Below are 21,335 nucleotides of genomic sequence, written 5' to 3'. Positions count from 1 at the left end.
ATTACACTAAGAAACAGAACCAAGAGAAAGCACAGACAATAGAAACAGATTCATTGATGACTCAGGTAGAAAAGATAGAGAATTTACCAGAGAACTGGAGTCCATAGAAATAATCAAATGTTGATGTTAGAATTAAAAAACACATTAATTACAATTAAGAAGTTAATATATAACTATAGCAGGTTGAACACAAATAAAGTGTAGGTCAGGGCACTGGAAGACAAGTGATTAGAATACCCAGACAAAAGCACAGTGGATGGAAAACAAGAGAGAAGACACATATCACCAATGTTAGGAATGAAACAGAGAAAATCACCACCCATCATGCAGACATAAAAAGGATGATAAAGGAATTCTATGATTAACTACACAAATGTGATGGTTAATTTTATGTGTCAACTTGACTGGGTTGAGGGATGCCCAGATAGCTGGTAAGGCATTATTTCTGGGTATGTCTGTGAGGGTGTTTCGAGACGAGATTAGCATTTGAATCAGTAGACTGAATAAAGCGCCTCACCAATGTGAGTGGCCATTATCCCATCCACTGAGGGACCACATAGAACAAAAGGGTGAAAAAAGGGCAATTTTTTTTCTCCTCATGAAAGAAAATGTGCCATCTATTTTCTCCTGCCCTTAGACATTAGCACTCCTGATTCTCAGACTTTTGGACTCTGGGACTTACACCAGTGGCTACCTTGGTTCTCAGGCCTTTGGCCTCAGACTGAATTACTGGCTTCCTGGGCACACAGTTTGCATACAGCATATTATGGGACTTCTTGGCCTCTATAACCACATGAGCCAATTCCTCTAATAAATCTTTTCCTTATACATTTCTCTCTCTCTCTCTCTCTGTCTCTGTCTCTCTCTCTGTATATATATGTGTAAATATATATATATATATATATATACACACACACATATATATGTATCCTGTTGGTTCTGCTCTTCTAAAGAACTCTGACTAATATAACATATAGATTTCATGACTTAGATGAAATGGACCACTTCTTCTAAACATACAACTATGACAATTCAATATGAAGTAGATCATTGAATAGCAATAATTATTAAGAAAATGTAATTCTCAACTAAAAATTCCATAAAAAAGAAGTCTCCAGGCCCCAATATTTTCACTGAAGAATCGTATCGAATGTTTAAAGAAGAATAAGCACTAATTATACACAACATATTTTAGGAAACAGAATTGGGAACATTTCTCAATTTAGTTTATGAAGCCAGTATTACCTGATAATGAAACCACACCAAGACAGTACAACAAAAGAAAACTACAGATAAATATCCTTTATGAATATAGATGCAAAACTCCTTAACAAAATATTAGCCAACAGAATTCAACAATATATAAAAAGAATTATGCACCATGATCAACTGGAATCTATTCCAGGGATACAAGGCTGGTTCAATATTTGAATATCAATTAATGTCACCCTCCATATTAATAGACTAACAAGGACAACTTACATAATTGTACAAATCTGTGCAGAAAAAACTTTTGAGAAACCTCAATAAGCACTCATGATTAAAAAAACACTGAGAAAAATAGGAGTAGAGCAGAACTTCTTTAACTTTATATAAAGCATCTAAAAAATTCCTTACCGCTAACATTATACTTAGTGGAGAAAGACTGTATACCTTTTTTCCTAACATTGGGAACAAAGAAAAACATTCAATCTCACCACTGATTCAACATAGTGATGGAAGTTCTTTCCAGTGTAATAAAGCGTAAATGGGAAACAGAAGGCATACAGATCACAAAGAAAGAAAATTGCTCTTATTTGCAGATGATGTGATTGTCTACATAGAGAATCCCAAGGAACCAACAAGAAAAATTTCTAGAACTAATAAATGAGTCCATCAAAGTTGCAGGATACATGATAACCATATAAGAATAAAAATCAAATAATTATATGCTAGAATAAACATATGGACACCAAAATTAAAAGGGCAATGCCATTTACATTAACTGAAAAATGAAATATTTAGGCATAAATTAACTATGTGCAGGACTTGTATGCTGAAAACAAGTGCTGATGAAAGAAATAAAAGTTCTAAATCAATAAAGGGACATCCTACGTTCATGGATTCAAAGACTATACTCAGTAAAGATGTCAATTTTCCTCAATTTACTATACAGATTTAATCCAATTTCTGACAAATTTCCAAGTTTTTATGTAGGTATAGACAAACATTTCAAAATTTATATGGAGGAGCAAAGGAACTAAAATAGCCAAAACAACTTTTTTTTTTTTTTTTTTGGTGTTTTTTTTTTTTTTATTATTACTATTATTATTATTATACTTTAGGCTCTATGGTACATGTGCGCAACATGCAGGTAAGTTACATATGTATACATGTGCCATGCTGGTGCGCTGCACCCACCAACTCGTCATCTAGCATTAGGTATATCTCCCAGTGCTATCCCTCCCCCCTCCCCCCACCCCACAACAGTCCCTGAAGTCTGATGTTCCCCTTCCTGTGTCCATGTGCAAAACAACTTTTAAAAACAAGAATAAAGTGGGAAGAACCAGTCTACCAGATTTCAAGTGTGGCATTGGATGAAGGAATAGATACATAGATTATTGGAATAGAATAGAAAACCCCAAAATAGACCCAAACATGCCCAACTCTTTTTTGATAAAGCTGCAAAATAATTAAATGAATATCATCATTCAGTAATGGAGGAATTGCTGCTGGAGCAATTGGAGATCCATAGGCACAAAAGTTAACCTTGAGTCAGATATCACACCTTATACTAAAATTAAGTCAAAATAGATAATAAATGTAAAATGTAAAGCTATAAAACTTTTAGAACACTGTAAATCTTTTTAGGAGAAAATCTTCAAGATTTAGGGCTAGGTGGAGAGTTCTTAGACTTGACATCAAAAGCATGATCAATAAAAGAAAAAAAATACATTAGACTTTATAAAAATTAAAAAAATTTTGACCTGAGAAAAAACCTTGTTAGGGTGATGATAATCTCAGTATGAGAGAAAATAATTTTAAAAACTGCTTAAAACTCTATAGTAAAAAACCCCCAAAATTAAACTAAAAAATAGGGAAAAGTGATAAACACACATTTCACTGGAGATGACGTTCAAATGGAAAATAAGCACATGAAAATATGTAGAAATGCAAGTCAGGGAAAGGTAAGTTAAAACTACAGTGATATATCACTACTCACTTATCACAATGGCCAAAACAAAAATAGTGACACCACCAAATGCTGGTGAATATGCAGAGAAACTGGATCACTCATACATTGCTGAGGGAAATGTAAAATGACACAGCCACTCTGGAAAGCAGCTAGGTAGTTTTTTAGAAAACTAAACATGCAACATTGCTAGAAAAAATTTAAAAAGAAGCTATGCCCAGTGCTCCCCTTACTTGTTGCAAGTAATAAAAATCCCCTTGTTGAGCTTCCTGGACAGCAAAAGACAATTGTCTGTAAACAGACAATCCACAGAATGGGAGAAAAATTTGCAAACTATGCATCCAACAAAGGTCTAATATCCAGCATCTACAAAGAATTTAAACAAATTTACAAGAAAAAAAACAACCTCATAAAAAAGAGGGCCAACAGCATGAACAGAGACTTTGCAAAAGACGACATACACATGGCCAATGATCACATAAAGAAAAGCTCAACATCACTGATCATTAGAGAAACGCAAATCAAAACCACAATGAGTTACCATCTCACACCAGTCAGAATAGCTATTATTATTATAATTAGTTTTTTATTTTATTTGTTTATTTATTTTTATTTTTTAAGTTTGGGGGTACATGTGCAGGATGTGCAGGTTTGTTAAATAGGTAAACGTGTGCCATGGTGGTTTGCTGCACCTATCAACCCATCACCTAGGTATTAAGCTCAGCATGCATTAGGTGTTTTTCCTAATGCTCTTCCCCCGCATCCTCCGACAGGCCCCAGTGCATGTTTTTCCCCTCCCTGTGTCCATGTATTGTTCAGCTCCCACTTATAAGTGAGAACATGACGTGTTTGGTTTTCTGTTCCTGTATTAGTTTGATGAGGATAATGGCTTCCAGCTTTATCCATGTACTTGCAAAGGAGATCAAACTGCAAGGCAGCAGCAAGGCTGGGGGAGGGGCGCCCGCCATTGCTGAGGCTTGAGCAGGTAAACAAAGCAGTCGGGAAGCTCAAACTGGGTGGAGCCCACCGCAGCTCAAAGAGGCCTGCTTGCCTCTGTAGACTCCACCTCTGGGGGCAAGGCATAGCCAAACAAAAGGCAGCAGAAACTTCTGCAGACTTAAATGTCCCTGTCTGACAGCTTGGAAGACAGTAGCGGTTCTCCCAGCATGCAGCTTGAGATCTGAGAACGGACAGACTGCCTCCTCAAGTGGGTCCCTGACCCCCGAGTAGCCTAACTGGGAGGCACCCCCCAGTAGGGGCAGACTGACACCTCACACGGCTGGGTACCCCTCTGAGATGAAACTTCCAGAGGAACGATCAGGCAGCAACATTTGCTGTTCACCAATATTCGCTGTTCTGCAGCCTCTGCTGCTGATACCCAGGCAAACAGGGTCTGGAGTGGACCTCCAGCAAACTCCAACAGACCTGCAGCTGAGGGTCCTGACTGTTAGAAGGAAAACTAACAAACAGAAAGGACATCCACACCAAAACCCCATCTGTACGTCATCATCATCAAAGACCAAAGGTAGATAAAACCACAAAGATGGAGAAAAAGCAGAGCAGAAAAACTGAAAAATTTAAAAATCAGAGTGGCTCCCTCCTCCAAAGGAACGCAGCTCCTCACCAGCAATGGAACAAAGCTGGATGAAGAATGACTTTGATGAGTTGAGAGAAGAAGGCTTCAGATGATCAAACTACTCCAAGCTACAGGAGGAAATTCGAACCAATGGCAAAGAAGTTAAAAGCTTTGGAAAAAAAAAATTTAACGAATGGATAACTAGAATAACCAATGCAGAGAAGTCCTTAAAGGACCTGATGGAGCTGAAAACCATGGCACGAGAGCTACGTGACGAATGCAGAAGCCTCAGTAGCCGATTCAATCAACTGGAAGAAAGGGTATCAGTGATGGAAGACGAAATGAATGAAATGAAGCGAGAAGAGAAGTTTAGAGAAAAAAGAATAAAAAGAAATGAACAAAGCCTCCAAGAAATATGGGACTATGTGAAAAGACCAAATCTATGTTTGATTGGTGTACCTGAAAGTGATGGGGAGAATGCAACCAAGTTGGAAAACACTCTTCAGGATATTATCCAGGAGAACTTCCCCAATCTAGCAAGGCAGGCCAACATTCAAATTCAGGAAATACAGAGAACGCCACAAAGATACTCCTCAAGAAGAACAACTTCAAGACACATAATTGTCAGATTCACCAAAGTTGAAATGAAGGAAAAAATGTTAAGGGCAGCCAGAGAGAAAGGTCGGGTTACCCACAAAGGGAAGCCCATCAGACTAACAGCGGATCTCTCCGCAGAAACTGTACAAGCCAGAAGAGAGTGGAGACCAATATTCAACATTCTTAAAGAAAAGAATTTTCAACCCAGAATCTCATATCCAGCCAAACTAAGCTTCATAAGTGAAGGAGAAATAAAATACTTTACAGACAAGCAAATGCTGAGAGATTTTGTCACCACCAGGCCTGCCCTAAAAGAGCTCCTGAATGAAGCACTAAACATGGAAAGGAACAACTGGTACCAGCCACTGCAAAAACATGCCAAATTGTAAAGGCCATCAAGGCTAGGAAGAAACTGCATCAACTAATGAGCAAAATAACCAGCTAAGATCATAATGACAGAATCAAATTCACACATAACAATACTAACCTTAAAGGTAAATGGGCTAAATGCCCCAATTAAAAGACACAGACTGGAAAATTGGATAAACAGTCAAGACCTATCAGTGTGCTGTACTCAGGAAACCCATCTCACGTGCAGAGACACACATAGGCTCAAAATAAAGGGATAGAGGAAGATCTATCAAGAAAATGGAAAACAAAAAAAGGCAGGGGTTGCAATCCTAGTCTCTGATAAAACAGACTTTAAACCAACAAAGATCAAAAGACACAAAGAAGGCCATTACATGATGGTAAAGGGATCAATTCAACAAGAAGAGCTAACTATCCTAAATATATATATACCCAATACAGGAACACCCAGATTCATAAAGCAAGTCCTTAGTGACCTACAAAGAGACTTAGACCCCCACACAATAATAATGGGAGACTTTAACACCCCACTGTCAACATTAGACAGATCAACAAGACAGAAAGTTAACAAGGATACCCAGGAATTGAACTCAGCTCTGCACCAAGCGGACCTAATAGACATCTACAGAACTCTCCACCCCAAATCAACAGAATATACATTCTTTTCAGCACCACACCACACCTACTCCAAAATTGACCATACAGTTGGAAGTAAAGCACTCCTCAGCAAATGTAAAAGAACAGAAATTATAACAAACTGTGTCTCAGACCACAGTGCAATCAAACTAGAACTAGGATTGAGAAACTCACTCAAAACCGCTCAATTACATGGAAACTGAACAACCTGCTCCTGAATGACTACTGGGTAAATAATGAAATGAAGGCAGAAATAAAGATGTTCTCTGAAACCAATGAGAACAAAGACACAACATACCAGAATCTCTGGGACACATTCAAAGCAGTGTGTAGAGGGAAATTTATAGCACTAAATGTCCACAAGAGAAAGCAGAAAAGATCTAAAATCGACACCCTAACATCACAATTAAAAGAACTAGAAAAGCAAGAGCAAACACATTCAAAAGCTAGCAGAAGGCAAGAAATAACTAAGATCAGAGCAGAACTGAAGGAAATAGAGACACAAAAAACCCTTCAAAAAATTAATGAATCCAGGAGCTGGTTTTTTGAAAAGATCAATAAAATTGATAGACCACTAGCAAGACTAACAAAGTAGAAAAGAGAGAAGAATCAAATAGATGCAATAAAAAATGATAAAGGGGATACCACCACTGATCCCACAGAAATACAAACTACCATCAGAGAATACTATAAACACCTCTATGCAAATAAATTAGAAAATCTAGAAGAAATGGATAAATTCCTCGACACATCCTCCCAAGACTAAAACAGGAAGAAGTTGAATCTCTGAATAGACCAATAACAGGCTCTGAAATTGAGGCAATAATCAATAGCTTACCAACCAAAAAAAGTCCAGGACCAGATGGATTCACAGCCGAATTCTACCAGAGGTACAAAGAGGAGCTGGTACCATTCCTTCTGAAACTATTCCAATCAATAAAAAAAGGGACTCCTCCCTAACTCATTTTATGAGGCCAGCATCATCCTGATACCAAAGCCTGGCAGAGACACAACAAAAAAAGAGAATTTTAGACCAATATCCTTGATGAACATTGATGCAAAAATCCTCAATAAAATACTGGCAAACAGAATCCAGCAGCACATCAAAAAGCTTATCCACCATGATCAAGTGGGCTTCATCTCTGGGATGCAAAGCTGGTTCAACATATGCAAATCAATAAATGTAATCCAACATATAAACAGAACAAAAGACAAAAAACACATGATTATCTCAATAGATGCAGAAAAGGCCTTTGACAAAATTCAACAACCCTTCATGCTAAAAACTCTCAATAAATTAGGTATTGATGGGACGTATCTCAAAATAATAAGAGCTATCTATGACAAACCCACAGCCAATATCATACTGAATGGGCAAAAACTGGAAGCATTCCCTTTGAAAACGGGCACAAGACAGGGATGCCCTCTCTCACCACTCCTATTCAACATAGCATTGGAAGTTCTGGCCAGGGCAATCAGGCAGGAGAAGGAAATAATGGGTATTCAATTAGGAAAACAGGAAGTCAAATTGTCCCTGTTTGCAGATGACATGACTGTATATCTAGAAAACCCCATTGTCTCAGCCCCAAATCTCCTCAAGCTGATAAGCAACTTCAGCAAAGTCTTAGGATACAAAATCAATGTACAAAAATCACAAGCATTCTTATACACCAATAACAGACAAACAGAGAGCCAAATCATGAGTGAACTCTCATTCACAATTGCTTCAAAGAGAATAAAATACGTAGGAATCCAACTTACAAGGGATGGGAAGGACCTCTTCAAGGAGAACTACAAACCACTGCTCAAGGAAATAAAAGAGGATACAAACAAATGGAAGAACAGTCCATGCTCATGGGTAGGAAGAATCAATATCGTGAAAATGGCCATACTGCCCAAGCTAATTTATAGATTCAATGCCAACCCCATCAAGCTACCAATGACTTTCTTCACAGAATTGGAAAATACTACTTTAAAGTTCATATGGAACCAAAAAAGAGCCCGCATCACCAAGTCAATCCTAAGCCAAAAGAACAAAGCTGGAGGCATCACGCCACCTGACTTCAAACTATACTACAAGGCTACAGTAACCAAAACAGTGTGGTACTGGCACCAAAACAGAGATATAGACCAATGGAACAGAACAGAGCCCTCAGAAGTAATGCCACATATCTACAACTATCTGATCTTTGACAAACCTGACAAAAACAAGAAATGGGGAAAGGATTCCCTATTTAATAAATGGTGCTGGGAAAACTGGCTAGCCATATGTAGAAAGCTGAAACTGGATCCCTTCCTTACACCTTATACAAAAATTAACTCAAGATGGATTAAAGACTTAAATGTTAGACCTAAAACCATAAACACCCTAGAAGAAAACCTAGGCAATACCATTCAGGACATAGGCATGGGCAAGGACTTCATGTCTAAAACACCAAAAGCAATGGCAACAAAAGCCAAAATTGACAAATGGGATCTAATTAACTAAAGAGCTTCTGCACAGCAAAAGAAACTACCATCAGAGTGAACAGGCAACCTACAGAATGGGAGAAAATTTTTGCAACATACTCATCTGACAAAGGGCTAATATCCAGAATCTACAATGAACTCAAACAAATTTACAAGAAAAAATCAAACAACCCCATCAACAAGTGGGCATGGATATGAACAGACACTTCTGAAAAGAAGACATTTTATGCAGCCAAAAAACACAAGAAAAAATGCTCATCATCACTGGCCATCAGAGAAATGCAAATCAAAACCACAATGAGATACCATCTCACACCAGTTAGAATGGCGATCATTAAAAAGTCAGGAAACAACAGGTGCTGGAGAGGATGTGGAGAAATAGGAACACTTTTACACTGTTGCTGGGACTGTAAACTAGTTCAACTCTTGTGGAAGTCAGTGTGCCGATTCCTCAGGGATCTAGAACTAGAAATACCATTTGACCCAGCCATCCCATTACTGGGTATATACCCAAAGGATTATAAACCATGCTGCTATAAAGACACATGCACACGTATGTTTATAGCGGCACTATTCACAACAGCAGACTTGGAACCAACCTAAATGTCCAACAACGATAGATTGGTTTAAGAAAATGTGGCACATATACACCATGGAATACTATGCAGCCATAAAAAATGATGTGTTCATGTCCTTTGTAGGGACATGGATGAAACTGGAAACCATCATTCTCAGCAAACTATCACGAGGTCAAAAAACCAAATACCGCATGTTCTCACTCATAGGTGGGAATTGAACAATGAGAACACATGGACACAGGAAGGGGAACATCACACACCAGGGACTGTTGTGGGGTGGGGGGAGGGGGGAGGGATAGCATTAGGAGATATACCTAATGTAGATGACGAGTTAATGGGTGCAGCGCACCAACATGGCACATGTATACATATGTAACAAACTTGCATGTTGTGCACATGTACCCTAAAACTTAAAGTATAATAATAATAAAATTAAAAAAAAAAAACTAACACAGGAACAGAAAATCAAATACCACATGTTCTCACTTATAAGTGGGATCTAAATGAGGAGAAGACATAGACACATAGAGGGGAACAACATATACTGGGGCCTACGGAAGGGTGGAGAGTGGGAGGGGCGAGAGGATCACGAAAAATAACTAATGGATACTAGGCTTCATACCTGGGTGATGAAATAATCTATACAACCCCCATGATACAAGTTTACCTACGTAACAAACCTGCACATGTACCCATGAACTTAAAAGTTAAAAAATAAATAAATTTAAAAATCTGAAAGAACGAGGGCATTCTTTGACTTTAATATAACTGTCTCTAAGGCATTTGTGACTAACAGGGGAAGGATAGAGTGGGTAGCCAAACATTATAGTTAAGACTCTCTTTGTAAGTAACATAAGAAGATCATCTCTGAGAGCAGTTCTTTTTTTTTCTCAATGAGCTTTACCTTGTACTTCCTGAGGTCTTTGACTGTCAGACTTGAGCATATCCTCAAGGTGTTTTGAGATATTTGCAGTCAAATCAGAATTCCCAGAAATAGAAAAGGGCACAATGGTTTCACCATATTGACTCAAATCCATTTGCCTAATAATTTCATCCTGTGAAGAAGTGTTACTAGATCTTAAGAGAAAGGCAAGGGAGCCTATGAGTCCCAGTATCTGTAACAAAAGCAGTTTCCAGTTGCGCCAGTTGAACATCACCCTCTTTACGAACATGGCATGGAACTGCTGGCTGTAGAGAGAACACTAAGGAAAAAAGAGAAAAACATAATATTACAATAGTTACAGGCTTAAACATGCCATTCATGTTGAACTTCATGAAGACGAATGCTTTGAAATTCTGTGGTATGAACATATACAAGTTTTGTATTACAAACACATAAAGTTTATAGAAGTAAATACTTGGAATAGAACCTAAGCATAGTATGACACGACACAATTGTATGATCAATATTTTCTTTGTATGAGGCAGGGGTCAACAAACTATAGCCCTATGGCCTGTTTTTATAAATAAAGTTTTATTGGAACACAGCTATGCCCATTTATTTCTGTATTTTCATGGTTGTTTTTGTGCTATAATGACAGACTTGAGTAATTGTGAAAGAGACCAGATGGCCTGCTAAGCCTTCAATATTTGTTGTCTCTTTACATAAGGTTTACTGACCTCTGCTGTAATATATTAAATAAAATGTTTACAGTTTGGCTTTAGATATAACACACAAAAATCTTAGAAGGATGATTTTCTTCAGACTCCTGATAGCCAAGAAAACTAGGGTGCTTTATAGAAGGAGTGGATGATTATAAGAAGAATGAAGAAAATATTTGGCGACTCAGAGAATTCCCATGTGAAGGATCATACTGATTAGGGAACCATCCCTTACACAGTAACAATTCCCATTAGGAAAACTTAGAATACTTAAAATATTGTGCATATTTAATTATTAAAATTCAGGCTCACTAATACCCTTAACTTAGCCTCAATAAACCAACACATTTTGTGGTTACTGATTTGAAAAGAAATGAATTCTAAAACAGAAAAAAAGGATGGAGGAATAACAATGGTGAAAGCAAACCGTTGATACCTTATCTAGAACCCATCATTTCTGCATTAGAAAACTGATTAGGAAGTGGCATAGACTGCTTGCCATCTGGTCGACAAAGCGTACCTCTTGCACTCCAACCATATATACACCAGGTTTGTTGGTAAAGGTGCTTACCCCGGTATTAAAGTTAATAGTAGGGCTTTCATTCAGGGTGGGAGGATCTGCTCCCTCAACATTTCTCGATATGTTCTTATTCTGGTTCCTGTTGGAGGCTTGGCCCATTTGGGAGGAAGACTGCATAGCTTCGATATCGGTTTGTGACTCTTCCATGTAACCGACCCTACATAAAAAAGTGCGAAGTATTTCATTTCAACCTTATCCCAAAATACCCTGTTTGAAGAATGTGAGTTGCAGCCCCCAACTCAGAAAGCACCTTGGTGTGCTCATTGCCTGGCAGAAATCATTACTTGGAAGCAACATGGTACTTGTGGTAGAGCAATGGTTCCCAAACATGCCCTGTTGCCCTTACATTTCTATTGGATGAAACATGAAAGTCAGGAGAGCTTACAAAGGGAACTAATACATGTTATTTTCCCTCCAGAGATTTTCTTTTCCCTATATATTGTCACTCACTTTAAGAAGACTTCTTCCATGGTAGTGACAGAGGCACCAAAGCTAGCAATGCCCAGGTTTTCTTGTTCTTGTTCCAGAGCAGTAAACAGAGCTTGAAAACTAGGAGTAGAAGAGGAATAGAAAAAGCTAGCACCAAACCAGATGATTTTCATATTTATGTCTTTTTCTTCTAAGATAATTTCCCCTCAGCAGTAGGGAAAATGTGGATCATTTTGCATTTCGATGCTTATTATAATTTTATGCCTCTGGTAAATCAGAAAGGTGGGACAAAAGGAGAGAAAGAGACTAGCAAATTGCTATAGCAATTTATTCTCTGAATTTTGTACAATTCACACGTATCAATTTCATACTTAAAGAGAAAAAGAAAATATGGTGAATCCACTCTACTTAGTTCTTGGACACACATATTGTTGGTCTTCTAAGACAACTATCAGGAGACTCTATATATGTTAATACCTCTAGTCATGAGTTAACTTATCACGAACATGAGTTAACTTATCACACACATATATGCTATGGTTCCTATTACTCAGTAAATATAAAAAAAAGAAATAAAATCATCCACAATAAAAAAATCCTAAAAAAATAGAAAATGGAGTAAGTGCAGTAAAACTTAAAGACTTAGAGGGAACTATGTGATTAAATGTCCAGAAAAGTCTATGGAAGTTGAGCCAGATACAATGTGGAGACATCAAGTCTTTTAAAGAACGGTCTTCCCGGGAAGATATTACAGAATGTTGTGTTCAAATGATTATCTTTTTCAGAAACCTCCAGTTCTCAAATCCATCTCTATCCATTTCCAGTGAAGGTCAATCAAACCTATCTTTGCACACACTCAGTGTTAGGGGAATTAACAATTTCCTTTTAGAAAATCTATCAAACTTGCCTCCATATTCAAGCTTACATTCTGTCTGGTTTTGCACATTAGTTCTAATCTTACACCTTGAGGTTATTTAGAGCAGATATGATCCATCTGTGTGACAGCCAGTCTTTGACATATTTTAAGTCCATTTTCTCCTACATTTCTTCATTTCCAATATATGACTTCTCAAGTGGGATTCACTCATATTTTCTTCTTTTTCATTTTTAAATTTGGGCTGAGTATGGTGACTCACGCCTGTAATACTAGCACTTTGGGAGGCCAAGGTGGAGGACTGCTTGAGGCCAGGAGGATGAGACCAGCCTACGCAAAACAGTGAGACCTCATCTCTTAAAAAAAAAAAAAAAATCAGCTGGGCATGGTGGTACGTGCCTGTGGTTCCAGCTACTCATGCAGCTGAGGTGGGAGGATCACTTGAGCCTGGGAGGTAAAGGCTGCAGTGAGTTGTGACTGTACCATTGTACTTCAGCCTAGGTGATACAGCAAGAATTTGTCTCAAAAAAAAATTAATGTGTGTGCATTGTACAAAATTCATAAAATAAGTACATAAAGAAAATAAAAATTATCATAATACCATCCATCAAAGATAACCACTGTTAATACACTAATTTTTGGCAAAATTATTTTTGGTTCTTTTGGCTTTTTGCAATATATGACAAAGTTAGAATTAAATTGTATACTGCTTTAAATGTATTAATATAGCATAAAGTCTTGATAACCTAAATATTCATCACCAGTTTAATGAACAAATAAATTACAGTATGAATATATGACAGAATAAGATATAATTAAAATGTAGATTTCTCCACAGTCATTTTATAAATGAAGAAAGCCTACAATTCCTAACACAGAAAGTTGGCTGAGAAATGCTGGTGAGTAAACAAGGCAAGATTCAGAATATTAGTGTGGTAGGATCCCATTTCTAAAAAACTATTATGAGCCAGGTGCGGTGGCTCACACCTGTAATCCCAGCACTGTGGGAGGCCAAGGCAGGTGGATCATCTGAGGTCAGGAGTTCGAGATCAGCCTGGCCAGCATGGTGAAACCCCCGTCTCTACTAAAAATACAAAATTAGCTGGGTGTGGTGGCATGCACCTGTAATCCCAGCTGCTCAGGAAGCTGAGGCAGGAGAATCGCTTGAACCTGAGAGGCAGAGGTTGCAGTGAGCCAAGATCGCACCACTGCACTCCAGCCTGGCAACAGAGTAAGACTCCATCTCAAGAAAAAAAAATAATAAAAAATAAAAAACTATTACTATGATTGTACACATGTCAGTGTGGTGTTCTTGAAAAATATGCATCAAACAAAATTAAAACAATACAAAACAAACACAAAAAAATAAAAATACACATCAAACTCTTCTCAGGGATTACTTCTATGGAGAGTAATTATGAAAGACTTTCACTTTCTAATTCATATACTCCAGAAATAAATAAGCTCTTTAATTTTTATCATCATGCAACCATAAGTAGATTAGTGAACTCTAGTTTCCTTAGTAATAAAGCAAACAGTAAGCAAAACAGAATAATAAAGAAATAAATAACAAAACAAATTATTTCATGAGCCAGTTGTATTATAAAGTCATATTATGAATCTGACCACCTCAAGTATGCCTGTTTTTCTAATTATATGTTTATATACCTTTTTTCTAATTATATGTTTTATATGTTATATATAATACATATATTATATTTAATAAATATAGATATTATATAGATAATATATAGTATCTTTTGGGGGGAATAGAGAAAAACATAAAAAGGAAAAGAATCTGACTATCTCAAGTATATCCCTGTTAACTATTTGATGTACTTCTTTCCATCACTACATATATTTTTAAATTTAGATTTTTTTTTCTTGTTTTCTGTGGTGCAACATATATAAAATGCACTAAGGGGCAAATGAATTTTTCCATACGAGCATACCTGGATAACATTCAGATAAGACAGAGAACAGTTCCAGCGTCCCAGAAGGGTATTCCAGGAAGCCCTTCTGGTCGATAACCCCTCTTTATCTGCACACACAGACACACATACACATGTTCATACACACACAACATATAGTAACAATTATATTAGAATTCCAGAACCAAAGATTAGTTTTGCTTTTTTTTGAGTTTTATATAAATGGCATCTTACAGTATGTGCTTTTTTGGCCTAAAGTAATGTCTGTGAGATTTCCTCATGTTTTTGCATATATCACCAGTTCATTTTTTTTTTTTGAGACGGAGTCTTGCTCTCTCACCAGGTTGGAGTGCAGTGATGTTATCTCGTCTCATTGCACCCTCCTCTTGCCGGGTTCAAGCGATTTCCTGCCTCAGCCTCCCGAGTAGGTGGGACTACAGGCACAGGCGACCACGCCCAGCTAATTTTTATATTTTTAGAGACGGGGTTTCACCATGATGGCCCAGGATGGTCTCTATCTCTTGACCTTGTGATCTCCCTGTGTCGGCCTCCCAAAGTGCTGGAATGATTACAGGCGTCAGCCACCGTGCCCGGCCATAGTTCATTCTTTTTTATTGCTGAGTGGTATTCATCCATTTCCTGCTAAAGGACATTCTGGTTGTTTTTGATTTGGGGCTATTATGAATAAAGTGACTGTGAATATAAACATTACTTTATATGTATTTTAATAGACTTGTCTCTCCTAGGTATATACTAGGAGTGTGATTGCTAGGTCATAGGATAAGCACATGCTGAGCTTACCAGAAATGACCAAATATTTTACAAAGCAGTTTCACCATTTTACACTTCTACCAGCGATGACAGCCAGTTGCCATGTTCAAGTTATAGTCCATCTTTTTAGCTTCAGCCATTCTAGGGGATGTGTAGTGGTAATGTGATACTCCCTTATTCTTTGTTAATTTTGCTCATAGTTCTGGGAAGAATTTTTGACATAGCCTTCTCTTTCATTAGTTCTGCTATTTTCTGCCATAATTATTTGGTCAGTTTTTTTTATTACCCAATCAAGAATTTATCTCACTTTTCCTCTTCAAAACTGCTGGGTCTAGATTCACAGCGTCTTCTTTAATTTTATTGAGGCTACAAAGCAGAGAGTTTCAGAAGTTTTCTATTTTTGCAGTACATTGATTTTCAGAATTGGCATTTTTATGACTTCTTAGTGTGGTTCTATTCTTCCAAAATTTAATATCTTGTCCACAATTCATTCTTTTCCCCCCATCTTCATGAAAGGAGGTTGATATTTCTCCGGGACTGACATACAATTATATATAATTTCAGGAGGAAATTATGTCTAAGACTTAGGTGTGATTCTACTTGAAAAAGTGATTTTTCTTCTAAATTCTCATTCTAGGTATTGTTTTATTCTTTTCTTCTTTTTTTGCTCAAAATCAACTTTGGTATCTTTGGGTGGTATCAATTTGTGAGGCTTAAAATTAGGATGAGATTGGTATGTCTCCACTTTTCTAACATCATGGTATAGACGGAAAAGCAAAAAGTTTTGGAGTTAAATGGGCCTGTGTTCAATTTCAGCCTGTGTTCAATTTCAGCCTGTATCAGTAATAACTATTTGATTTAATCTTTCCATTTGATCTACTATTAATATTATGATTTGAATCTTTCTGACCCCGAGTCATCATATCATTGGTAAAAAGGTAAAAATAAGTATGTTTTATATTCTCTTCATTTGCCACAACGTTATTTCACTTTAGCATTTATTCCTTTATAATCCCTTCATGGTGGTCTGAGTGGCTCGTATGCACATCTTCATTTGGACACTGGAATTTATTTGCAGCTGTGAGGAACACTCTGAATATCTCGCCTTCCTTTTTGCTTATGCATCCCTTTTTAATTAAAAGATCATTCTCTTTGATCAAAAATTTAAAGAGGAGTTGAATTTAAAGAGGAGTTGAGGAATTTTGCTTCCTTGATGACAGCATCGAAGCTTCTTTTCCTTGACATTCTTGGAAAAGATATAACTTCAGATTTTTCTTTTTCTTACTGCCAGATCCCAACCTCAAAATCCCATTTTTAAAATACAAATGGAGGCAAAATTAGAAGAAATCAAGGCACATAAAAAGAGGCATTGCCAAAACAGAACTCATGGCATAAAATTTCATCTGGATCTATCATGTTCACGTTTAATTTCCGGTCTATTTTTTCCTGATTACCTGCTGGTCCTTATCTCAAATACTAGCTTTGTTTCTGTTCCACAACATAGATTTTTGTAACCCTCACATATCTTTCCAACTGTGCTGCTTAGGAGCCAACCTTGCTCAAGATACTCCATACTCTTAAAAAAGAGTATAATGATATTAACTACTTTTAAAACTTTCTTTGAATAACACATTGAAGGGGTTAGACTTCCTAGTAATATTCTGTATCAGCCTGTCTTATTTGTTCTTGTTTACTACACTTTGGGTATTGTTCCATTTTCTTTAGATTTGGGATTTGGTGGTCAGAATTTCATTACTGAAGTTTCCAAATATTCTTGAGGAACACTTCGTTTCAAAAAATCATGCCATGGAATTTTGCTTTTCTGTATACCTTCCAATTTTGTATGTGTCTGAATCTATCAAGTTCTGTCCTCCTTTTCTGCCATGAAGTCTACCATGGTGTATGGGAAACTCTCCCAAAGTTATCTGACATTTTGTTTTTAATCTTCAACCAACATTTTCTTGATGATCAGAATTAGGCTTACAGTAGCAGTTTCTTTCTCATTTCCTCCATCTTTCTAGGAAGTTTAATTGTTGGCAAGAAAAGTCAAAAATATGTCAGACCTGTAGCAATACATGTCTATATTACAAGTCTATATATATATATTTGTTTGTTTGTTTTGAGATGGACTCTTGCTCTGTCGCCCAGGCTGGAGTGCAGTGGCACGATCTCGGCTCACTGCAAGCTCCGCCTCCCGGTTCGCGCCGTTCTCCTGCCTCAGCCTCCCGAGTAGCTGGGACTACAGGCGCCCGCCACCATGCCCGGCTAATTTTTTGTATTTTTAGTAGAGACGGGGTTTCACCGTGTTAGCCAGGATGGTCTCTATCTCCTGACCTCGTGATCTGCCTGCCTTGGCCTCCTAAAGTGCTGGGATTACAGGCGTGAGCCACCGCTCCCGGGCAAGTCTATGTTTGAATTACTCCCTTCGCTATGAATCTTACTTAAACAAACCTGTATCAGGAATATATTATGCATTTCCTCCTTCTGGCTTACAGGAGTTTCACAAAATGATATATAACTTGTTTCTTTCTCCTCCTATGGTCACCCACTGTTTTTTTTTTTTTTTCTGTATATTTCTACCTTCTAGATCTAGAATTTTAAGCATATAAATATTCCCTGATAAGTAGCACTATTCTGATGCGTCTCATATATCCATCATTCTGCTATTAAATTCTAAGCTTAGGTTTCATTCTACCAAGTCTCAGCATTGTTTTACAAGTTATGACCTTGTTTTTAAATTCTTTTTCTGGCCGGGTGCAGTAGCTCAGGCCTGTAATCCCAGTACTTTGGGAGGCAGAGGCAGGCAGATCATGAGGTCAGGAGTTCGAGACCAGCCTGGCCAACATGGTGAAACCCCGTATCTACAAAAAAAAAAAAAAAAGAAACCAAAAAACAAAACACCAAAACCAAAAAACACAAAAATTAGCCGGGTGTGGTGATGGGTGCCTGTAATCCCAGCTACTTGGGAGGCTGAGGCAGGAGAATAGCTTGAAACTGGAAGGTGGAGGTTCCAGTGAGCCAAGATTGTGCCACTGCACTCCAGCCTGGGTGACAAAAGTGAAACTCTGTCTCAAAAAAAAAGAAAAAAAATTTTTTTTCTGGTTTTTTTTTTGAGACAGGGTCTCACTCCATCACCCAGGCTGGAGTACAGTGGTATGATCTGAGCTCACTGCAGCCTCAATTTCCTGGGCTCAAGCAATCCACCTTCATTGGCTTCCCAAAGTGGTAGGATTACAGGTGTGAGCCCACCACACCCATCCTGTTTTAAAATTTCAAGATGACTTTCCTTGTGAGATATATTCAATGAATTGGAATACAGGTATATGCGATTAAAATTACTACTTTTCTGTTCCACAGTATTTATTCAGGCAAATAAATACATATTAGAACAATGTCTGGTAGAAACTAAGTGCTCAATTGCTGTTAGGTTATCAAAATTTTAGCTGGGGTAGGTATCAGTGAGTATTTAACCATCATTTCATTCTTTCCATATTATTCTCTGAAATAACTGGATTTATAGGTATTTCTTTTTCTTATATTTTCTTCATCCCAATTCTTTTAGCTGAAAACTCTCCCTGTAGGGGAGCATCACACACCAGGGCCTGTCAGAGGGTAGGGGGCTAGGGGAGGGATAACATTAGGAGAAATACCTAATGTAGGTGATGGGTTGATGGGTGTAGCAAACCACCATGGCACGTGTATACCTATGTAACAAACCTGCACATTCTGCACATATACCCCAGAACTTAAAGTATAAAAAAAAAAAAAAAAAAAAAAAAACTCTCCCTGTTAGAACCACATGTTCTCACTCATAGGTGGGAGTTGAACAATGAGAACACATGGACACAGGGAGGGGAACATCACACACTGGGGCCTCTTGGGGGTGAGGGGCTGGGGGAGAGATAGCATTAGGAGAAATACCTAATGTAAATGACGAGTTGATGGGTGCAGCAAACCAACATGGCACATGTATACCTATGTAACAAACATGCACGTTGTGCACATGTACCCTAGAACTTAAAAGTATATATATATTTAAAAAGCTCTCCCTGTTAGGGAAAACATCATCCTGAGCAGATATAAACATCCCTAAATTCATGATTTTCATTTTATTTTGTACTGTGTGTATCATTCTATATCTACAGCCCAGAAATCTACAATCAGTTCTTTACCTTCTAGAGTATCTTCCTATTTCTCTCTTCTGAGTTAAACGATTAGTAAGATGATGTGGTCTCACCATATCATCTGCTTCTAAGTCTTCACATTTCCTGTCTTAGATAGAATCTCAACATGGTGTTTCTGATCTTGTCTGAGGATGCCGTTTGTGGCCATACAAATCAGGACAGGTAGATAGTGTGGCAAGCTTAAGCAAGCTCTTTATCTGTGTCTCTCCTTCAGATAGATTCTGTAGATCCTGGTGGATCATGACTACAACCCTGGGCTCAGGCACCAACATAAAACCTGCCTCCCACTTTGGCTGAATGAGTCAACTGCCTCGTATCGCTAGGGAGACATATCCAGAATATTATTTCCAGTTTTTCACTGTATTTAATTCTTCCACTCCAGCTTATGACTAGGGTCTTGGTTCTACTCCACTGCCTGATTAGCTGCCTCAAGCTGCTATTCAAGAACTTCCCAATTTTCTCTTCTTTTTTTTTTTTTTTGAGACAGAGTTTTGCTCTTGTCACCCAGGCTGGAGTGCAATGGTGCAATCTTGGCTCACTGCAACCTCCACCTCCCGGGTTCAAGCAATTATCCCACCTCAGCCTCCCAAGTAGCTAGGATTATAGGCGTGAGCCACCACACTCGGCTAATTTTTATATTTTTAGTACAGACAGGGTTTCACCATGTTGGCCAGGCTAGTTTCGAACTCCTGACCTCAGGTTATCTGCCTGCCTCGGCCTCCCAAAGTGCAGGGATTATAGGTGGGAGCCACCGCGCCTGGCTGAACTTCCTGATTTTCTGAGTGAACAAAGCTCAAATGGTACAGTTCTTCTTCCTTTCCTTTTTCTTTTATGACACATTCCTGTTGTTCTTGAAAAGAAGAAATTAAAGTCCCCCATCCCCCATAGTCCTTATGAAGATGACAACTGGCTTGAATCTAGAGAATACCAAAGCAACTACTTACTTGAATATGGCAAGAAGCTAAAAATATCTGAAAGTCACCAATGAATACTCTTAGTTGTTTCTCTTTTTTTAGGATAGTTATCACAGGAAAAGTTATTATTCTTTGTGACTCCCTTTGATGAGTAACTTGGCTAACTGGTGCATCCAAGCTGCCTATTTCCTCTCGGTTCATGTCATCCTGACTCTAAAAGCCATGTTTAAGCCATCCATTTTTTGTCTTTCATTGTCTTAATATTCCCCTTCACTCAACTCACCAGGAATAATTTTTACTCTACCAAAAACATTCATCAGTTATCCCAATTAACACCAGAATACTATAGCCTTTAGGTGCATCTCTCTTTTCAGTGCAAATGGCAGCTGTAGCAGGATTTTTGTCTTGTTAAATAAACTCTACTTGCTAAGCCTGAAGAAACCAGGAAAAGAAACAATGATTTCTGGCTGTCTAAGAATTACTCATTTAGCATTCTCTGGATCCATACCTGTGCACATAATTTTTGGGTAGAATAAATGATAACTCAGTTCCAACATCATTCTCCAAAGTGGCTGTCGGTATATAATAATGAATTAATTTTGAGATTTCTTCGACATTACAGTCAGGCGTCTTCACCATGACAATGTGGTATC

At 37.8% G+C, this 21,335-nt stretch overlaps 1 protein-coding gene across 1 annotated transcript; it reads right to left on the bottom strand.

The window, feature by feature from the left end:
* Positions 1-10,254: 10,254 nt before the first annotated feature.
* Positions 10,255-21,335, bottom strand: LOC129050712 (phospholipid-transporting ATPase ABCA3-like). Its single transcript, XM_054533579.1, has 4 exons — positions 21,191-21,335; positions 12,030-12,128; positions 11,571-11,736; positions 10,255-10,599 (listed from the first exon to the last, which is right to left on the bottom strand). The coding sequence occupies exons 1-4, from the start codon at positions 21,319-21,321 to the stop codon at positions 10,288-10,290; spliced, it is 708 nt and encodes a 235-aa protein (XP_054389554.1). The 5' UTR covers positions 21,322-21,335; the 3' UTR covers positions 10,255-10,287.

Source organism: Pongo abelii, chromosome 18 (assembly GCF_028885655.2).
Source record: "Pongo abelii isolate AG06213 chromosome 18, NHGRI_mPonAbe1-v2.0_pri, whole genome shotgun sequence".
Taxonomy (NCBI): domain Eukaryota; kingdom Metazoa; phylum Chordata; class Mammalia; order Primates; family Hominidae; genus Pongo; species Pongo abelii.
The sequence above is the reverse complement of the archived record's forward strand: the minus strand, read 5'-3'. Positions and strand labels throughout refer to the sequence as shown.

What these genes read in the sequence shown, in the direction of transcription:
- LOC129050712 (XM_054533579.1), bottom strand. Translation starts at nt 21,321, where the DNA reads ATGGTGAAGACGCCTGACTGTAATGTCGAAGAAATCTCAAAATTAATT. An exon ending in ATGGAAGAAGTCTTCTTAAA is followed by an intron (nt 11,737 to 12,029) that starts GTGAGTGACAAT and finishes TTTTTTATGTAG; the next exon opens with GGTCGGTTACATGGAAGAGT. An exon ending in CTATTAACTTTAATACCGGG is followed by an intron (nt 10,600 to 11,570) that starts GTAAGCACCTTT and finishes TTTTTTCCTTAG; the next exon opens with TGTTCTCTCTACAGCCAGCA.